The sequence below is a fragment of the Eretmochelys imbricata genome, chromosome 8 (genome assembly GCF_965152235.1).
Source record: "Eretmochelys imbricata isolate rEreImb1 chromosome 8, rEreImb1.hap1, whole genome shotgun sequence".
NCBI classification, from domain to species: domain Eukaryota; kingdom Metazoa; phylum Chordata; order Testudines; family Cheloniidae; genus Eretmochelys; species Eretmochelys imbricata.
In genome coordinates, this window is record NC_135579.1 from 108,712,641 (window position 1) to 108,729,303 (window position 16,663).

At 45.2% G+C, this 16,663-nt stretch overlaps 1 protein-coding gene across 1 annotated transcript; it reads right to left on the minus strand.

Moving 5' to 3' along the window:
* Positions 1-6: 6 nt before the first annotated feature.
* Positions 7-16,475, minus strand: CFAP144 (cilia and flagella associated protein 144). The gene is made up of 4 exons (XM_077824278.1): positions 16,275-16,475; positions 14,849-14,908; positions 2,477-2,580; positions 7-143 (listed from the first exon to the last, which is right to left on the minus strand). Exons 1-4 carry the CDS (start codon positions 16,405-16,407, stop codon positions 33-35), a joined length of 408 nt encoding a protein of 135 aa, XP_077680404.1. The 5' UTR covers positions 16,408-16,475; the 3' UTR covers positions 7-32.
* Positions 16,476-16,663: the final 188 nt, after the last annotated feature.

The window sequence follows — 16,663 nt, forward strand, 5'->3', positions numbered from 1 at the left end:
CCTCGCACAGCAATGTTGCTACTACCACCCTACTACATGTTCTCGCTCTGCTCCTTCAGGCGCCACATGGCAGCCATGTACTTGGTGATCTCACTGTTCCGACATGGGAAGTACAGTCTGCGGTCAGTGCGGTCCACACTAGTCTGTGGAAGAGAAAATGGTCAAAGTGTGAGGAGTGTCTCCAGGAGATGTTCTCTTTGAGATCAAAGATGCAAGGAGTCAGTTGCTGCAATTCACTGCTGCATGACTGGATGACTATATGATTGATAAGGTAACTGAATCTCATATTTCACATTATTGGCTGATCGCCACTAAGGTAAAAGTAATAGGATTTACCATACTGGCCATTGGTCCATCATATCTTCGCTGTTGGATTACTACTGTACCCAGGTGCTCATATAAAGGAACCTTCATTTGTCTTTTGGTAACTGTACTTCTAAAGTAGTTTTGTAAAAATGGTCCTGAGAGTTCCTAGGTTTGTCTCTAACTCCAATTTAGATGTGCTCAATTCTAGATGTAATTTCTTTCCCCTTGCCCATTGCTGCTAGTCCTCCAACCTCAATCAACCACCTGAAAGTCACGCTGAGCTCTTTCTAGCTCAGGCATTGTCACCAGTGACTCTGACTCACCCGAGACACACCATAGCATTAATGTTTCTGGAGCTGGTACTAGTTAACAATTGTTTGATGCAGGAATGAGATCCCTCACCCCTTAGCTGCGTTTGTTGCCGAGCTAATGGTATAAAGGATAAAAACATGTCACTAAAGCCATCAGGAATGTGTGGAGGTCTTTGGAGTAAAGACTAAACTTTTTTTTTTTTTTGTGGCTGGTTGGAAGTACATTACCAGTCAAGCCAGGAGTCAGTAGCAAGAAGCGATGAGTTGCACAGGGATGCAAATTAGAGGTCAGCGTTTCTGTTGGCAGGGAGGCAGTGCAAGTCATGACTTGCTCTATATAAATCTCTGCAGGCAGAAATTGTTTCCCCTTGGTGCACTGTTTAGTGATAGCCTGTTTGCAGGTGTTATCCATCTAGGAACTAGCTAATTTTTGAAAGACTAAAGCACTCTACCCTACCCCATTGACTGCCTATCTGCTCTTTTCCCTTCTGAGTAAAAGGAGCGCTAAGAAATTGACCTATGGCAATCCTGTCTCTATTTTGAAACAAATACAATTATATCAGTTCTATGTTCCCTCAACTAAGTGGTTTCCAAGAAATTTATCAGAATTCTTCAGGCACTCTTGCTTTAGTGGAACCTCAGAAATCTCTGCTGGATCAGTCATGATTACTACTATCATTTGTCAGACGTTTTTAATTAACCCTTGTGTCACAAAATTTACATCTCTTCTTCAAGTATTTCCATGTTGATTCCTTATCATAAATCAGACTATATTTTCTGACTGGGATACACCTCCAATTTATTAGTAGTTTCATGATTCTTTCTTCCCACTTACCTAAAGGATACAGTCATACCACATTTACCTACAAACATTTGTAGCCTTATCTCCCATTAAATGTCACTTCATTAGTAGTTGCTCTTCAGTGAACTCCCGCCAACTTTATTAGCATCTGATACTTACGTTAGCAGAACTGAATGCAAATATTCTGGATATGGTTGCAGCAGATTGAGAGGGGGGGACTATCACTTCACCTCTGTACTCTGCAGTGCCTATGCCAGTTGGACCATACGCGTGGGCGCCGTGTGTGTTTTGGGGTGGAGCACTCACGGGGGGGAAAAATACTGGGTGCTCAGCATCCACCAGAAGCTCTGTGGACCAGCTCCTTCCCCGTCCTCCCAGTGATTCCTGCCCCCATGGCGATCAGCTGTTCAGCAGCATGCAGGAGGTGCTTAGGGGGGTGGGGAGGAAGAGCAAGTGCAGGAAGGGGTGGAGTGGGGGGCGGAGCCTGAGGTGGAGCAGGGGTTGAGCGCCCCCCGAACTTGGAAAGTTGGCGCCTCTGAGTTGGACTGTATACTCCATCATATTCTACTAAACATTAATGTTCAATTTGCTACCCACTAGCACCTCAGTTCTTTCCCACCATTCCAGTTTCCCAGGATGTTCTGTTCCATTGGTTATATTTGTTTCAAGTTTGTTCCGGGTTTATTCCTCAACCAGAGAAATGAGTTCAAAGGCTTACATTGAGCTGCTCCTTTTTATACTCTAGATCAGTGGTTCTTAACCTGGGGTGCAAGACATACCAGATTTTTTTAGAGGGTAAATCATCGAAAACACAAATTAAGCACAGGCACATAAGTACAACTACTTTGTTTCATCAAACCTATGTATTTATTAACATACATTTTTTAACAATTACTGTAATATCCAAACAAAAAATATATCTAGGTTTAAAGAACTGACCTACTTCAACGATTTTTTATAAGGGGTGCAAGAACATACGATTTTTGATAAGGGGTACAGGCTGCAGTAAAGATTAAGAACCACTGCTCTGGATAAAGCGTTTAGGGATCCTACTCACCAAGGGAGTATTGTTCCAGCCAATTTCCTGGCTCTCTGTCTGTGGCTCTGTATATTTCTTGGTTGGCTCCAGTGCAGCATGGTGAATAAGATTCAGAAACTTGGCTGTTGGATTGTGGGGGGGAAAAACAGGTATGGGGAGAGGGCAGTATTTTAAACCAGAATAAAGGAACTAGATCAAATAATTAAGTGTTATGACACAAGGGAAGATTTGAACCTTATCCTGAGGAACTCATACTCTAAAAGAAATAGATGAGGCCAACAGTGAAGTCAGCTCTCTGTTTCTGCGCTTCTGTGAACGACCCTGTGAGGTGTCATGGTATATCTACTGTTTTTGTCAAACATACCCATACATCTTGCTAATTCTGTCATCCTTGTCTCCTGTACAACAGCCCCCTATCCTCACTCAGTCTGCTGCCAGCTACCCCTCCCTATCCTGCCAATTGACATTGCTTAAGTTACTTACTTGTAACCTGGTCCCTTACTATTCCAGTTCTTATTTCCTGATCTGTGACTTCAGGAAACCAGTTCCTACTTCTATTAACTTTTGTCTGTTTGTAAACTTGCCAGTGTCTTTTTTTCCCCAGGCTGCTCTCACTCTGTGTAAAGGCATGTGCATAGAGTGTTCTAGAATCATAGAAATGTGGGGCTGGAAGGGACCTCAAGAGGTCATCAAGGCTGGCCTCCTGGAGATGGCAATAGTGACTGAAAAGTGCAAAACTCACCTTTAACTAAAGTGGGGCTTGATTCTTCACTAGTCATCCGGTCATGTTATTTTTTGAGAGAAGTTACCATAGACGACAAAGGAGAAAGGATGCAGATCGGGATAAGTAAAGAACATGTCAGAGATCTTCTGACTAATATGAATGAATTAAAGTCAGCAAGGCCTGATGCTGTTCACCCCAGGCTGCTGAAGGAATTAGCTGAAGAAATCTCAGAGCTGCTTGCAATAATATTTGCAAACTCATTGATGATGGAAGTCCTGGAAGATTTGAGAAAGGCTAACATAGTTTTAATCTTTAAAAGGGGAAAAAGGAGGATCCAGGGAACTACAGACCAGTCAGCCTGACCTTGATCCCTGGAAACCTACTAGAGCAATGTATAAAACATTCAATTTGTGAATACCTGGAGGATGAAGGGGTAGCATCCAGCATGGATTTACTAAGAACAAATCATGGCAAACCAGCTTGATTTGCTTTTTTGACAGGTTAACTGATTTGGTGGATGGGGGAATGCGGTGGACATAATATACCTAGACTTTAGCAAGGCTTTTAACACAGTCCCACATGACATTCTGATAAGTAAGCTGGAGAAATGGGGGCTTGGCGGAACTACCATAAAGTGGATACATAATTGGCAAAGCAACCACAAACAGAGTATCAATGAAATTTTTAGATTGGAAGGAGGTCACAGGCATCTGTTCTGGGTCCAGTGTTATTTAACATCTTTATTAATGAACTGGAGGTAGGAATAGAGAGCACTGCTGAGAGGGATCTGGGAGTTGTGGTGGATCACAGCCTCAACATGAGTCGTCAATGCAATGCTGTTGTAGTTTTAGATTGCATTTGCTTTTTTGCATTAACAGAGGCAAAGCATGCAAGTCACAGGAGGTGGTAGTAATGCTTTACTTGGCACTGGTTTGGCCTCAGCTGGAGTACTATGTCCAATTTTGGTCACCAATGTATAGAAAGAAGGTAGAGAAACTGGAAAGGATTCAGAGGCGATTGACAAAGATGATCAAAAGGATGGAATGCAAACCATATGAGCAAAGGCTGAAGGACCTGGGAGTGTTTAGTTTGGAAAAGAGGAGATTAAGGGGCAACATGTTAGGGTTCCCTCCCCACTCTGAATTCTAGGGTACGGATGAGGGGACCTGCATGAAAGACCCCCTAAGCTTATTTCTACCAGCTTAGGTTAAAAACTTCTCCAAGGTACAAATCCTTCCTTGTCTTTGGATGTGTACTGCTACCACCACCAAGTGAGTTAGACAAAGATTCAAGAAAAGGACCACTTGGAGTTTCTGTTTCCCCAAAATATTCCCCCCAAACTCCTTCACCCCCTTTCCTGGGGAGGCTTGAGAATAATCTACCAACCAGATAGGTAAACAAGGTGAGCACAGACCAGACCCTTGCATTTTTAGGACACTAAAAACCAATCAGATTCTTAAAAAACAGAACTTTATTATAAAGGAAAAAAAAGTAAAAGAAGCACCTCTGTAAATCAAGATGGAAGGTAATTTTACAAGGTAATAAGACTTAACACAGAGGACTCCTCCCTAGGCAAAACTTCAAAGTTACAAAAAACAGGGATAAACCTCCCTCTTAGTGCAGGGAAAATTCACAAGCTAAAACAAAAGATAATCTAATGCATTCCTTGCTATTACATCTAATATTACAGCAATAGTAAGTATCAGTTCAGTAGGAGCTACATTACTTGCTTGGTCTGTCTCGGAGAGAACACACACAGAGCACAAAAACAAAGCCTCCCCCCCAGATTTGAAAGTATCTTTTTTCCCCATTGATCCTTCTGGTCAGGTGCCAACTAAGTTAATTGAAGGGCTTTTGTATTACTGCATACATAAGGGTTGTTACCCTTCCCTTTATATTTATGACACAACATGATAGCAGTCTTCAAATACTTGAAACAGTGCCATAAAAGAGAGAGAAAAGTTATTCTGTTTTGCCACAGAGGGCAGGACAAGAAGCAATGGACTCAAATTAGGGCTGTCAAACAATTAAAAAATTAATCATGATTAATCGCAAGATTAAAAAATTGATCAGTTTTTATGGCATTGTTTAAATAAATGATATTCTATTAATACTTTGGATATTTTCTACATTTTCAAATATATTGATTTCAATTACAACATAGAATAAAGTATACACGGCTCACTATATTTTATTACAAATAGTTGTACTGCAAAGATAAAATCGTATTTTTCAATTCACCTCCTGCAAGTACTGTAGTGCAATCTCTTTATCGTGAAGGTGAAACTTACAAATGTTTAAAAAAAAAAAATCTACAAAACTGCACTAAAAAATAAAGCAATGTAAAACTTTAGCGCCTACAAGTCCATTCAGTCCTAAGTCCTGTTCACTTCCTAAGACCAATAAGTTTGTTCACATTTACAGGGAATAATGCTGCCCACCTCTTATTTACAATGTCACCTGAAAGTGTGAACAAGCGTTTGCATAGCACTGTTGTAGCTGGTGTTGCAAGGTATTTACATGCCAGATATGCTAAACATTTGTATGCCCTTTCATGCTTTAACCACCCTTCCAGAGAACATGCTTCCATGCATGACTGTCATTAAAAAAAGTGTGTTTTTAATTAAATTTGTGACTGAACTCCTTGAGGGAGAATTATGTCTCCTGCTCCATTGTTTTACCCGCATTCTGCCATATGGTCTCGGATGACAACCAAGCATATGTTGTTCAATTTAAGAACAATCACTGCAGATCTGACAAAATGCAAAGAAGGTACCAATATGAGATTTCTAAAGATAGCTACAGCACTCGACCCAAGGTTTAAGAATCTGAAGTGCCTTCCAAAATCTGAGAGGGATGAGGTATGGAACATGCTGTCAGAAGACTTAAAAAAGCAACACTCTGATGCAGAAACTACAGAACCACCAAAAAAAGAAAATCAGCCTTCTGCTTGGTGGCATCTGACTCAGATGATGAAAATGAATATGAGTCAGTCTGGACTGCTTTGGACCGTTATTGACCAGAATCTGTCATCAGCGTGAAAGCATGTCCCCTGAAATGGAGGTCGAAGCATGAATGTTTAGCATGTACATATCTGGCATGTAAATACCTCGCAACCCTGATGGAATTGGCATCGTTAGCACTACAAAAAGTAATTTTTATTCTGACATTCACACCTTCTTGTCAACTGTTGGGAATGGGACACATCCACCCTGATTGAATCATTGACCCCCCCACTTGGTAAGGGCAAGTCCCATCTTTTCTTGTGCTGTATATTTATGCCTGCCTACTGTAATTTTCACTCCATATATCTGAAGAAGTGGGTCATAGCCCATGAAAGTTATGCTCTAATAAATTTGTTAGTCTTTAAGGTGCCACAAGACTCCTCATTGTTTTTACTAAGAAAAGTGTGTTAGTGCTTAACGGCCAAAGTCTTTCAAATGAAAATGAATCTACTGAATTTGCTTTGGAAAAATCCAGTGTGGATAGCTTAAAGGAGGCTTCTTTGTTAACTGATATTGGAAGTGAACAGTTTGTGTCTCAAGTTCAAAAGAGAGGCTGGAATCCTGGCTTTACACAGCAGAGCAACCTTGTAAATAAACCCAGACACTTTGGATATATCTTGTCATCTCTTAGAGCAGGTCTACACTACAGCAGGGATCGACAATCTGAGACTGATCCACCAGCACTAGATTTAGCACAGAGGTGGGCAAACTATGGCCTGTGGGACACATCCAGCCCACAGGACCTTCCTGCCTGGCCCCTGAGCTCCTGGCCTGGAAGGCTAACCCCTGGCCCCTCCCCTGCTGTTCTACTCCCCCACAGCCTCAGCTCTCTGTGCCACAAGCACAATGCACTGGGCGACAGGGATGCAAGCTCTTGCTGGGCAATGCAGCTGAAGAGCTGCAGCCCAACCCAGCGCTCTGGGCTGCGCGGTGGTGTGGCTGGCTCCAGCCAGGCAGCACAGCCGCCTGTCCTGGTGCTCTGTAGCGCCACCAGCCACCGGTGCTCCAGGCAGCGCAGTAAGGAGGCAGGGAGCAGGGGGGGTTGGATAGAGGGCAGGGGAGTTTGGAATGGTGGTCAGGGGGCAGGGGTGTGGATAGGGGGCGGGGCAGTCAGAGGCCAAGGAACAGGGGGGTTGAATGGGGGTAGGGCCCCAGGGGGGCAGTCAGGAAAGAGATGGGGGGTTGGATGGGGCAGTCAGGGGCAGGGGTTCAGCCTCCCCTAACCAGCTCCATACAATTTCGGAAACTCGATATGGCCCTCAGGCCAAAAAGTTTGCCTGCCCCTGATTTAGTGGGTCTAGTAAAGACCTGCCAAATTGACAGCAGATCACTCTCCAGTCGACCTCTGTACTTCACCCTTGACGAGAAGAGTAAGAATCATAGAATATTAAGGTTGGAAGGGACCTCAGGAGGTCATCTGGTCCAACCCCCTGCTCAAAGCGGGACCAATCCCCAACTAAATCATCCCAGCCAGGGCTTTGTCAAGCCTGACCTTAAAAATATCTAAGGAAGGAGTAACGTAAGTCGACAGGAGATTTTTTTTCCAGTCAACCCCCTACGTTATTCACGTAGCTGTAGCTGTGTAGCGTAGGTCAATTTACCGCGGTAGTGTAGACATAGCCTAAGTAAGCTCTGATGCATCTAATGCCTCATGAATGCAGAAATTGGTAGTTGAAAAGCAAAACTGCAATGATGATAGAAAACAATTATGTTTCTTTAAGGTGTGGTGTTCATGCAAACTACCTAGCTGACAAGGGAGGAAGAAAGTTGCCCATAGCTGCTGCCAGTAAGAACATAGCCAGCCAGACCACAGATTTTGGTATAACAGAAATTTCAAATTTCAACCCTCTAAATAGAGGAAAGGAGGAAAGCAAGTTAACCCTTGAAAAGTAAAATGCCCTTACAGACTTGCCTAACTCATCTCTAAAATACTAAAGTCCTGAGGATGTGGTTAAACTACAAGTCTACGTTAAGAAAAACCCTGAGGTAAAGAAAGAGCTACAAAGGTTCGAAAGGGGTATTGAACAAACTGTCCTAAGAAACGGTCTATCTAAACAAAAGGCTCGGCATGACAAAAATAATTGTGATTGTACAATTTGAGATAGATTTGTTGTTAATATTAATGCTAATGTTAACTCTTGTAACTAGTTCATGGCTGATGCCAAAAACTGTAAAAATGTCTGTGTATGACTGATGGGAAAAATCCTCAAAACATACTGGAAATGTACATTATGATTATAATGTTTTGGTCAATAAGAACACACTTTGTATTAGCCTACTAATGTTGAGGTTTCACAGGTAATGCCTATACACAATCCTAAAACGTTCCACAGCAGAAAAACTATTACAAGTTTGCAAAAAGAAAAGGAGTACTTGTGGCACCTTAGAGACTAACCAATTTATTTGAGCATGAGCTTTCGTGAGCTACAGCTTTCATGAGCTCATCGAGGTGAGCTGTAGCTCACGAAAGCTCATGCTCAAATAAATTGGTTAGTCTCTAAGGTGCCACAAGTACTCCTTTTCTTTTTGCGAATACAGACTAACACGGCTGTTACTCTGAAACCTATTACAAGTTTGGACTGCTGTGCAAGAAAGGAACTGCGGTACAACGCCTCACAGCCTTCATGGCTAAATAAAGTAAGTGCTCTCTGAAAAACATTGAGGTCTTTGTTAAGTTAACAGATAGGCTCAACCCTGAAATCACTAAAGTGTTTCACAAAGTATGGACTAAGTTGTCAGCTTGGGCCAAGGCATGTATCAATAATTTGGCCTTTCAAAGAACTCAATATAAACACAGCTCATATCAATATGGGACTCCCACCCACAGCATGGTGAATTGGCACTCAGGGTTCCAGCCCTACTGGGGGGAAACGAAGCTCAGGGCTTCTGACCTGCAGCGCCGAGATTTGCCGCAGGACGGATGAAATTAAGCAACGGGCTAGATCTGGCCCATACGTTCCCCACCCCTGCCCTAACCCATCCACCCACACCTGAATCTCCTGCCCCTGCTTCAGTCCAGCTTCCCCAACCATGCCCTAGGCCCACCCAGTCTGCCCTCCTCCATACAAGGGACTCTTCCCCCCCACCATATGCACTATGGCCAACCCCATACAGGGGTGATGTGTACCTTAACTATTCACTTCCTGCATTTCAGATGTTTAAATCTGCATTACCTTCAGGCTCCGTCCCCAGATCCCAGCTCACACGTTAAGTAAGATGGGGCTTGGACACCTGCTGAGGGAAGGGCCCCTCATATCCCAGCTCCCGTGGAGGGGCAGGGTGGGGAACTTGGACAAAGCAAGAGGGACAGGGCTCCCCAGATCCCAGGACACAGAGGCCAGGGAGAGGAGCTCAGATCTTTGCAGAGGGATAAGGCTCCCCTAGATCTCAGCACCCGTGGAAGGGGAGAATTCAGAGCTAACAAGCCACTCCCTAACCCCCGCCCCAATTTCCTCTGCTACTCCTCACATTGCCGAATCCTTTCTATCCTCTCCTTTTTCCCACTCCTTCTTCCCTGAGTTCCCCAACCTCTTTTCTCTCCCCTATCACCTATCTCCATAATATCCCCATCCCTCAACACAGACCCAAAGTCCTCTCCCCCTATTCCAGACTACTCTTCCCACACCTAATCACCTTCCCTTCCCAGCAAGCATTCACATGTGTAATTTATTTTCTTTTCAGGAATAGTTAAAGCACGTTCTGAATTATATGCTATACTAAGATTACATGTCTCCAACATTCAAACAAACAAACAAACAAACAAAAAAACCACTTGACAGAGAGGACTTTACCAGAATGTTTACAGTTCATTCTCAGATTTCTGTCCAAAGTAGGTTTCAAACTTCAAAGTTCCAAGAATCTGTGCACTATGAAATGCTTTTTTCAGGGGGCTTTATCTTGGGAATACCTTGCTCAATCCCCAGTTTGGACCACTAACCCTACATTATACTCCTATGCGGCATAGCAAATTTCAAGACAGTCCATTTAAAGGTGGATTTTAGAGCACTTGGAAAAGTTATCCTTTAAAAACAAAGCATTCTCTAACCTTAACTATAGAAGAGGTGGTGCACTGCTATAGTATTGTATAAAATTAATCATCAGCAACTACTGCTTTATCCAGATCCCTAGCACAGGATAATGCTGATGTGGGGCACTTTTTCTTTTGTTTTTTTTTAAAAAGGAAAGACGGATGGAAGGGGCTCTACACATCCATCTGCAGCATGAGAGGTTTGGAGAGGTGTGAAGTTGCCCATCATCTTGGAGCTTGTCTATTGTGCGCGTTTTCATGCCATAGAGGATGTAATTTCTAAAGTACACCATGGAAATGAATGCAGCCTGAAACAAATAGCTCTAAGATATGTGAACTGCCCCTCCAGCCCCCAGTACACACCCAGGAGGGGAGAATGTAGGGCTGACAGGTGCTCCGTGCTTCAATCTCTCTCACATGCCCTACCACCATGTCATCCTTCATCGCTGCCTTACACACACACCTTACCTGAGCCTTCAACTCCTTCCCCTCCTGCCCTTTATTCCCCTCCCTTTAATCCACATTTTCCTCAGTTGGGCTCCAAGCCCCTGTTCTTTCGCACCCCTCTGCTCTAAGCATATGCATGTGTAATTTGTTGTCTTTTCAAAAATAGTTTGATCACCTTCTGAATTTCATTACATTCTTTCCCACACAGCTCCCCTCCCTCCCACCCCTCCCCAAAAGCATGTTTTTATTTCTGATGTCTGCCCAAGGGTGGATTTGGATTTACTGTGGCTGTGTGTTGCTCAAGTTCAATGGCCACAACATTTGCCCTTAAGTCACATGGGTCCTGTGAGTTGTGGCTGGCTGTGAAGCCTCTTGTGCTCTCTGCCCATATGCAGTGTAATCAATTCAGTGTATTAGCTTTAGGAATGTTAAGCCTGAACTTAAATTGAGAGCCTTACTACTGTCTAATTTTCTGAATTTTGCTCCCCCAAAGGCTTAGGGGAGGAATGCATTCTCTACAGGGTAACTCACAAGCAAGTGAGACCATTCTGCCAGGCTTCCAGTTGAAACTAGACAAATTCAGATGGAAAGAATGATTTTTGACAGAGAGAGAAATTAACCATTGGAACAATTTACCAAGGGTCGAAGGATTTTCCATCACTGACAATTTTCAAATCAAGATTGGCTGTTTTTCAAAAAGACCTGCTCTAGAAATTATTCCTGCCTTATACAGGAGTTCAGAATAAATTATCACATGGTCCCTTCTGGCCTTAGAATCTATGAATAATAATTAGTCCATAAAAAATGTTAAACATTACCACATACATAGTTAAGCAATCAAGTCAGGATATAGCAGTTAGTTGCATATAAACATCTTAATTCTGTACCCTTGTGCATAGGCTTTGACAAACTAATCACATGCTATTTATGTGTATATAAATCTCCCCATTGTGTTTTCCACTGAATGCATCCGATGAAGTGAGCTGTAGCTCATGAAAGCTTATGCTCAAATAAATTTGTTAGTCTCTAAGGTACCACAAGTACTCCTTTTCTTTTTGTCAATCTAGTTCACCCAAATAAGAATTTTGACTATCAGCATTGATTAAGTTATACAGTAACAACATACCCACCAAATTTCTCTGACTGGCATTTTAAAGCTATACCTTGATACTGACCTCAGCAACATTCCCATCTATGTGCAATCGTTAGCTGTGTTATATGTACATGTGGAAAGTCTGAGGTTAGCAAGTCTGCCAAAAGATACACCTTTCCTGGCCAAATGTGGCTCTGCTGAGGCCTGCCTCAGTTTCACCTTAATTTGGTCTCCCTTTAAAAATGTCAACACAGGCCAGCTATTCAAAACATTCCCGCTTCTTAGGTACAATTTATTATATCTTTCAAAAGAAAAAAGATGATGATGTTGTGAGCTGTAGCTCACGAAAGCTCATGCTCAAATAAATTGGTTAGTCTCTAAGGTGCCACAAGTACTCCTTTTCTTTTTGCGAATACAGACTAACACGGCTGTTACTCTGAAACCTTTCAAAAGAAAGTCTTTCCAAAGAAAACTCAAACCTTCAAAGTCATCATCCCTGTTTCAACTGGGCCCAGTTCCTCTTCCTCTCTTTAATAATTAATTTCTTTCACCCCAGTCCCAACCTAGGCACAGCCTCTCCTCTCTGAGGGTCTGTCTTCCTGCTTTCCCAGCACCGCTTGCCTAAAGACTGGCCTTCTCCACAGGCCTTCCCAGCTGGTGCTTTCCCTCTGCTGACTCGAGGCCCTGTGGTGCCCTCCTTAGTCTCTGAAGTTCAAACTTCTCAAAGGCAGCACTATATGGAAAAAAAGTAAAGGGAGTTGTGACACTTGTCTCATGTCTGCTGGGCTCTTAAAGACAGAGAGGTGCATCAGAAAGTTCACCAAGACATCATGAATGCCTGGTAGGGGAGGAGGACTGTATGGGGTGTAGCATGGGAGGGCTCTATAAGGGATGTTACCGAGGTGGGGAGAGGGGGGCTCTAAGGGGTGGTACCGGGGCTCCTAGGGGCCCTGCTGGCAGTGACACCAAGGCAGGAGTACCAGATACCGCCACGGGTGGAGGCATTCTAGCTGGGACGGGTGTAGCCCCTGGGTGGTTTCGAGGCTCGGTGGGGCCGTAGGAGACCAGGAGGGGACTGGGTGCGCTGCCGTGTGTGTGGGGGGTGTTCTGATCCCAGAAACAGCACAATGAAGTCGCACCGTCGCAGTGTGGCTCTGCGTGCCAGAAGATGATGCTCATCAAGGGAATTGTGAGTCAGGGGCTGGGGAGTGCCGTGCAAGTGAAGAGGGGCAAGCCTTCAACCCTGCTCCCCAGTGGGTGGAACAAGCCCCTGACCCCGCTCCCCAGTGGGAGCTTAAGGGCCGGATAAAAGTGTCTCACGGGCCAGAAGCAGCCCGCGGGCCACAGTTTTCCCACTCCTGTTCTAAACTATTTGGGGGTAAAATATCCAAAGGCACACACATTAGCAGCTATTATACTGCTTGGATAATTCCTTTGTCCTGGGCCCAGGATCATACAATCTTCTCCTCCGCACCACTTCAAGGCACTAAAATGTTATGCAACATTATCCTTTCCAGTTAATCCAGCTGGAAAATAAGAACTGTTGTAGGTACACTGTCTTGTTCATAGGTTTCAGAGTAGCAGCCATGTTAGTCTGTAGCTGCAAAAAGAAAAGGAGGACTTGTGGCACCTTAGAGACTAACCAATTTATTTGAGCATAAGCTTTCGTGAGCTACAGCTCACTTCATCGGATACGTGTAGCTTTTGACACAGTCTCCCACAATATTCTTGCGAGCAAGTTAAAGAAGCATGGGCTGGATGAATGGACTATAAGGTGGATAGAAAGTTGGCTAGATTGTCGGGCTCAACAGGTAGTGATCAATGGCTCCATGTCTAGTTGGCAGCTGGTATCAAGTGGAGTGCCCCAAGGGTCGGTCCTCGGGCTGGTTTTGTTCAATGTCTTCATAAATGACCTGGAGGATGGTGTGGATTGCACCCTCAGCAAGTTTGCAGATGACACTAAACTGAAAGGAGAGGTAGACGTGCTGGAGGGTAGGGATCGGATACAGAGGGCCCTAGACAAATTGGAGGATTGGGCCAAAAGAAATCTGATGAGGTTCAACAAGCACAAGTGCAGAGTCCTGCAATTAGGACGGAAGAATCCCATGCACCGCTACAGACTAGGGACCGAATGGCTCAGCAGCAGTTCTGCAGAAAAGGACCTAGGGGTTACAGTGGAGGAGAAGCTGGATATGAGTCAACAGTGAGCCCTTGTTGCCAAGAAGGCCAGTGCATTTTGGGATGTATAGGTAGGGGCATTGCCAGCAGATCGAGGGACGTGATCGTTCCCCTCTATTCGACATTGGTGAGGCCTCATCTGGAGTACTGTGTCCAGTTTTGGGCCCCACACTACAAGAAGGATGTGAAAAAATTGGAAAGAGTCCAGCGGAGGGCAACAAAAATGATTAGGGGACTGGAACACATGACTTATGAGGAGAGGCTCAAAGAACTGGGATTGTTTAATCTGCGGAAGAGAAGAATGAGGGGGGATTTGATAGCTGCTTTCAACTACCTGAAAGGGGGTTCCAAAGAGGATGGCTCTAGACTGTTCTCAGTGGTAGCTGATGACAGAACAAGGAGTAATGGTCTCAAGTTGCAGTGGGGGAGATTTAGGTTGGATATTAGGAAAAACTTTTTCACTTGGAGGGTGGTGAAACACTGGAATGCGTTACCTAGGGAGGTGGTGGAATCTCCATCCTTAGATATTTTTAAGGTCAGGCTTGACAAAGCCCTGGCTGGGATGATTTAGTTGTGGATTGGTCCTGCTTTGAGCAGGGGGTTGGACTAGATGACCTCCTGAGATCCCTTCTATCCCTGATATTCTATGATTCTCTGAAATAAATTGGTTAGTCTCTAAGGTGCCACAAGAATCCTTTTCTGTCTTGTTCATAGTTGCTGTGCAGCTACCACCTTGCATTTCCAGTGTTTCTAATCTTTTTCAGGAGTCTTTTTTAACTGCCCAATAAAGTTCAATTTTTTTTACATACATGCTTTATTTTATTTTACAAAATGGAAATGATTTCTAATCTGTCTCATTTATCTGATAATTACTTCCTTATCTAATTATCTCAACAGCTGTTCAGAAGCTACTTACCATCCGCAGGCTCTTCTATGTTATCATGCCAAGACATTGGCTTCCTGGTGATAGTGTGAACTGGGGAGAAATGTGATGATACAGGTGAGTTGGTATTATGGAATCAATATTACAGGCAGTTTCAGGTAAAGCACTAGCTCCTCCTATCCTGTCTTCTGCCAGCTCACTTAGGCTGTTAAGGAGAAGAGAGACTACAGATTGGAAAAGGAGCACTGGTTAATGTCGTCACAATTCCTGGGAACTGAAGGGAATCAGCTTTGGCACCATGGGACCCTGGCACTAGGTGTTTGTGAGCAGAGAGCAGAGTTCACCCACCGATTTGTCAGGTTCCTAAACTGTGACCTGCAGGCCGCTTGCTGGAAGAGCACAGAGTTCTAGCTGACTACATGGGGCTAGTTCCTCCTTGTTTCTAGCTGCTAAATAGCATTTAAACCCCAACACATATACAAATCCAAACATTACTTTCCCATGTCAGTATGGGCAGTGGGTATAAGAGGCTTGGGGATACTAAGCCTCTCCAAACGGGGCAAGAAATGCCAGACACAGTGCACCTCCCCTTGGAGGAGCAGTGACCCACTGCCTTTGGAGCACTGCCTCTGGAAGCTCCAGAGAAGTGGGGGAGCCATTGGTGCTCTGACTATGACCCCGCCCACATGCTGCCCCGAAGCCCCACTCCCATGGGGCCTCTTCGCCCTGAGGCCCTGCGCTCGCCCCCCTCTGCCGCCCCCCGCACCTGCTGCTTGCACCTCTCCATGGGAGGAGGTGGAGACGTGCGGGCGGGGCAGGAGGCAGGGCCACGGTCCAGGCACCCTCACACTTCTAGGGAGCTTCTGGCACTTGCACCCAGCCTCCCCAAACACAAGAGTCACGCACTACTTATGCATGTCAACAATTGCTGTAGTTGCCACAAGGATATTACATGACTGTGAATAGGAGGAAACTGGAGCCTGGCTAGTGGATAGGGAGGACCTTCTGTCTAGGGCCTCCATCCCATCTTGCCCCAGTTTTGTGACCCCAGGCCACCACTACCAGTTCCAGACCTGCTCCCATATACCCCAATCTTAAACTGGCCACGTGGGCTGCCTCACAACTTCAAGTTAGCCATACCCTGGGCCCTGTCTCTCGTGTCTGAGTGAGTCGGCCATGTTCACCAAGCACTGTCTACCCCAAAAGAGCAGACTGGCCCCCCCGATCCACTTGGTGGAGTCAATCCCTTACTCTGTCATGGCCCTCCTACATGTTGCCCCGTTGCCTCCCCCCTCCCTTCTCACCCCATTTGAAGGGGGTGGCCCCCTTGCCTCCCCCTCCCGTCTCGCCTCGTTTGAAGGGGTGGCCCCCTTGCCTCCCCCCCTTCTCAAAGGGGATTTGTACTCCCCCATCCGGTCTCACTCTGTTTCAGCGGGTAGGCCGCTTTCTCCCGCCTCACCCCGTTTGAGGGGGTTGACCCCGTACTCCGTGTGCAGTTTCTGGCACCGTAGCTCCTTCCGGACGGTCTCGCAGAAAATCTGGTTCTGATGCACCAGGTCGGGCGGCTCCTTCTCGCGGCCCCGCGCCGCCATGGCCGGCCCCGCTCCCGGGAAGCTGGGAACGCGGCACGGCGAATTCTCAGCGACTACGTTTGTTTCATTCTTGTTTCCTAGCAACGGCGCTTCACCCCAATCCTTGGTCAGACGCAGAGGACTCGCTGATTGGTACGGTTCAGACCACGCCCCTCGATCAGCAAAGCCCCGCCCCCAGTCCCAATTGGCTCTCGAGTTAAAAGTCCCGTTGCTGATTGGCTATGTTCGCCGCCGGCATTTTTTAATCTCCGTCTGG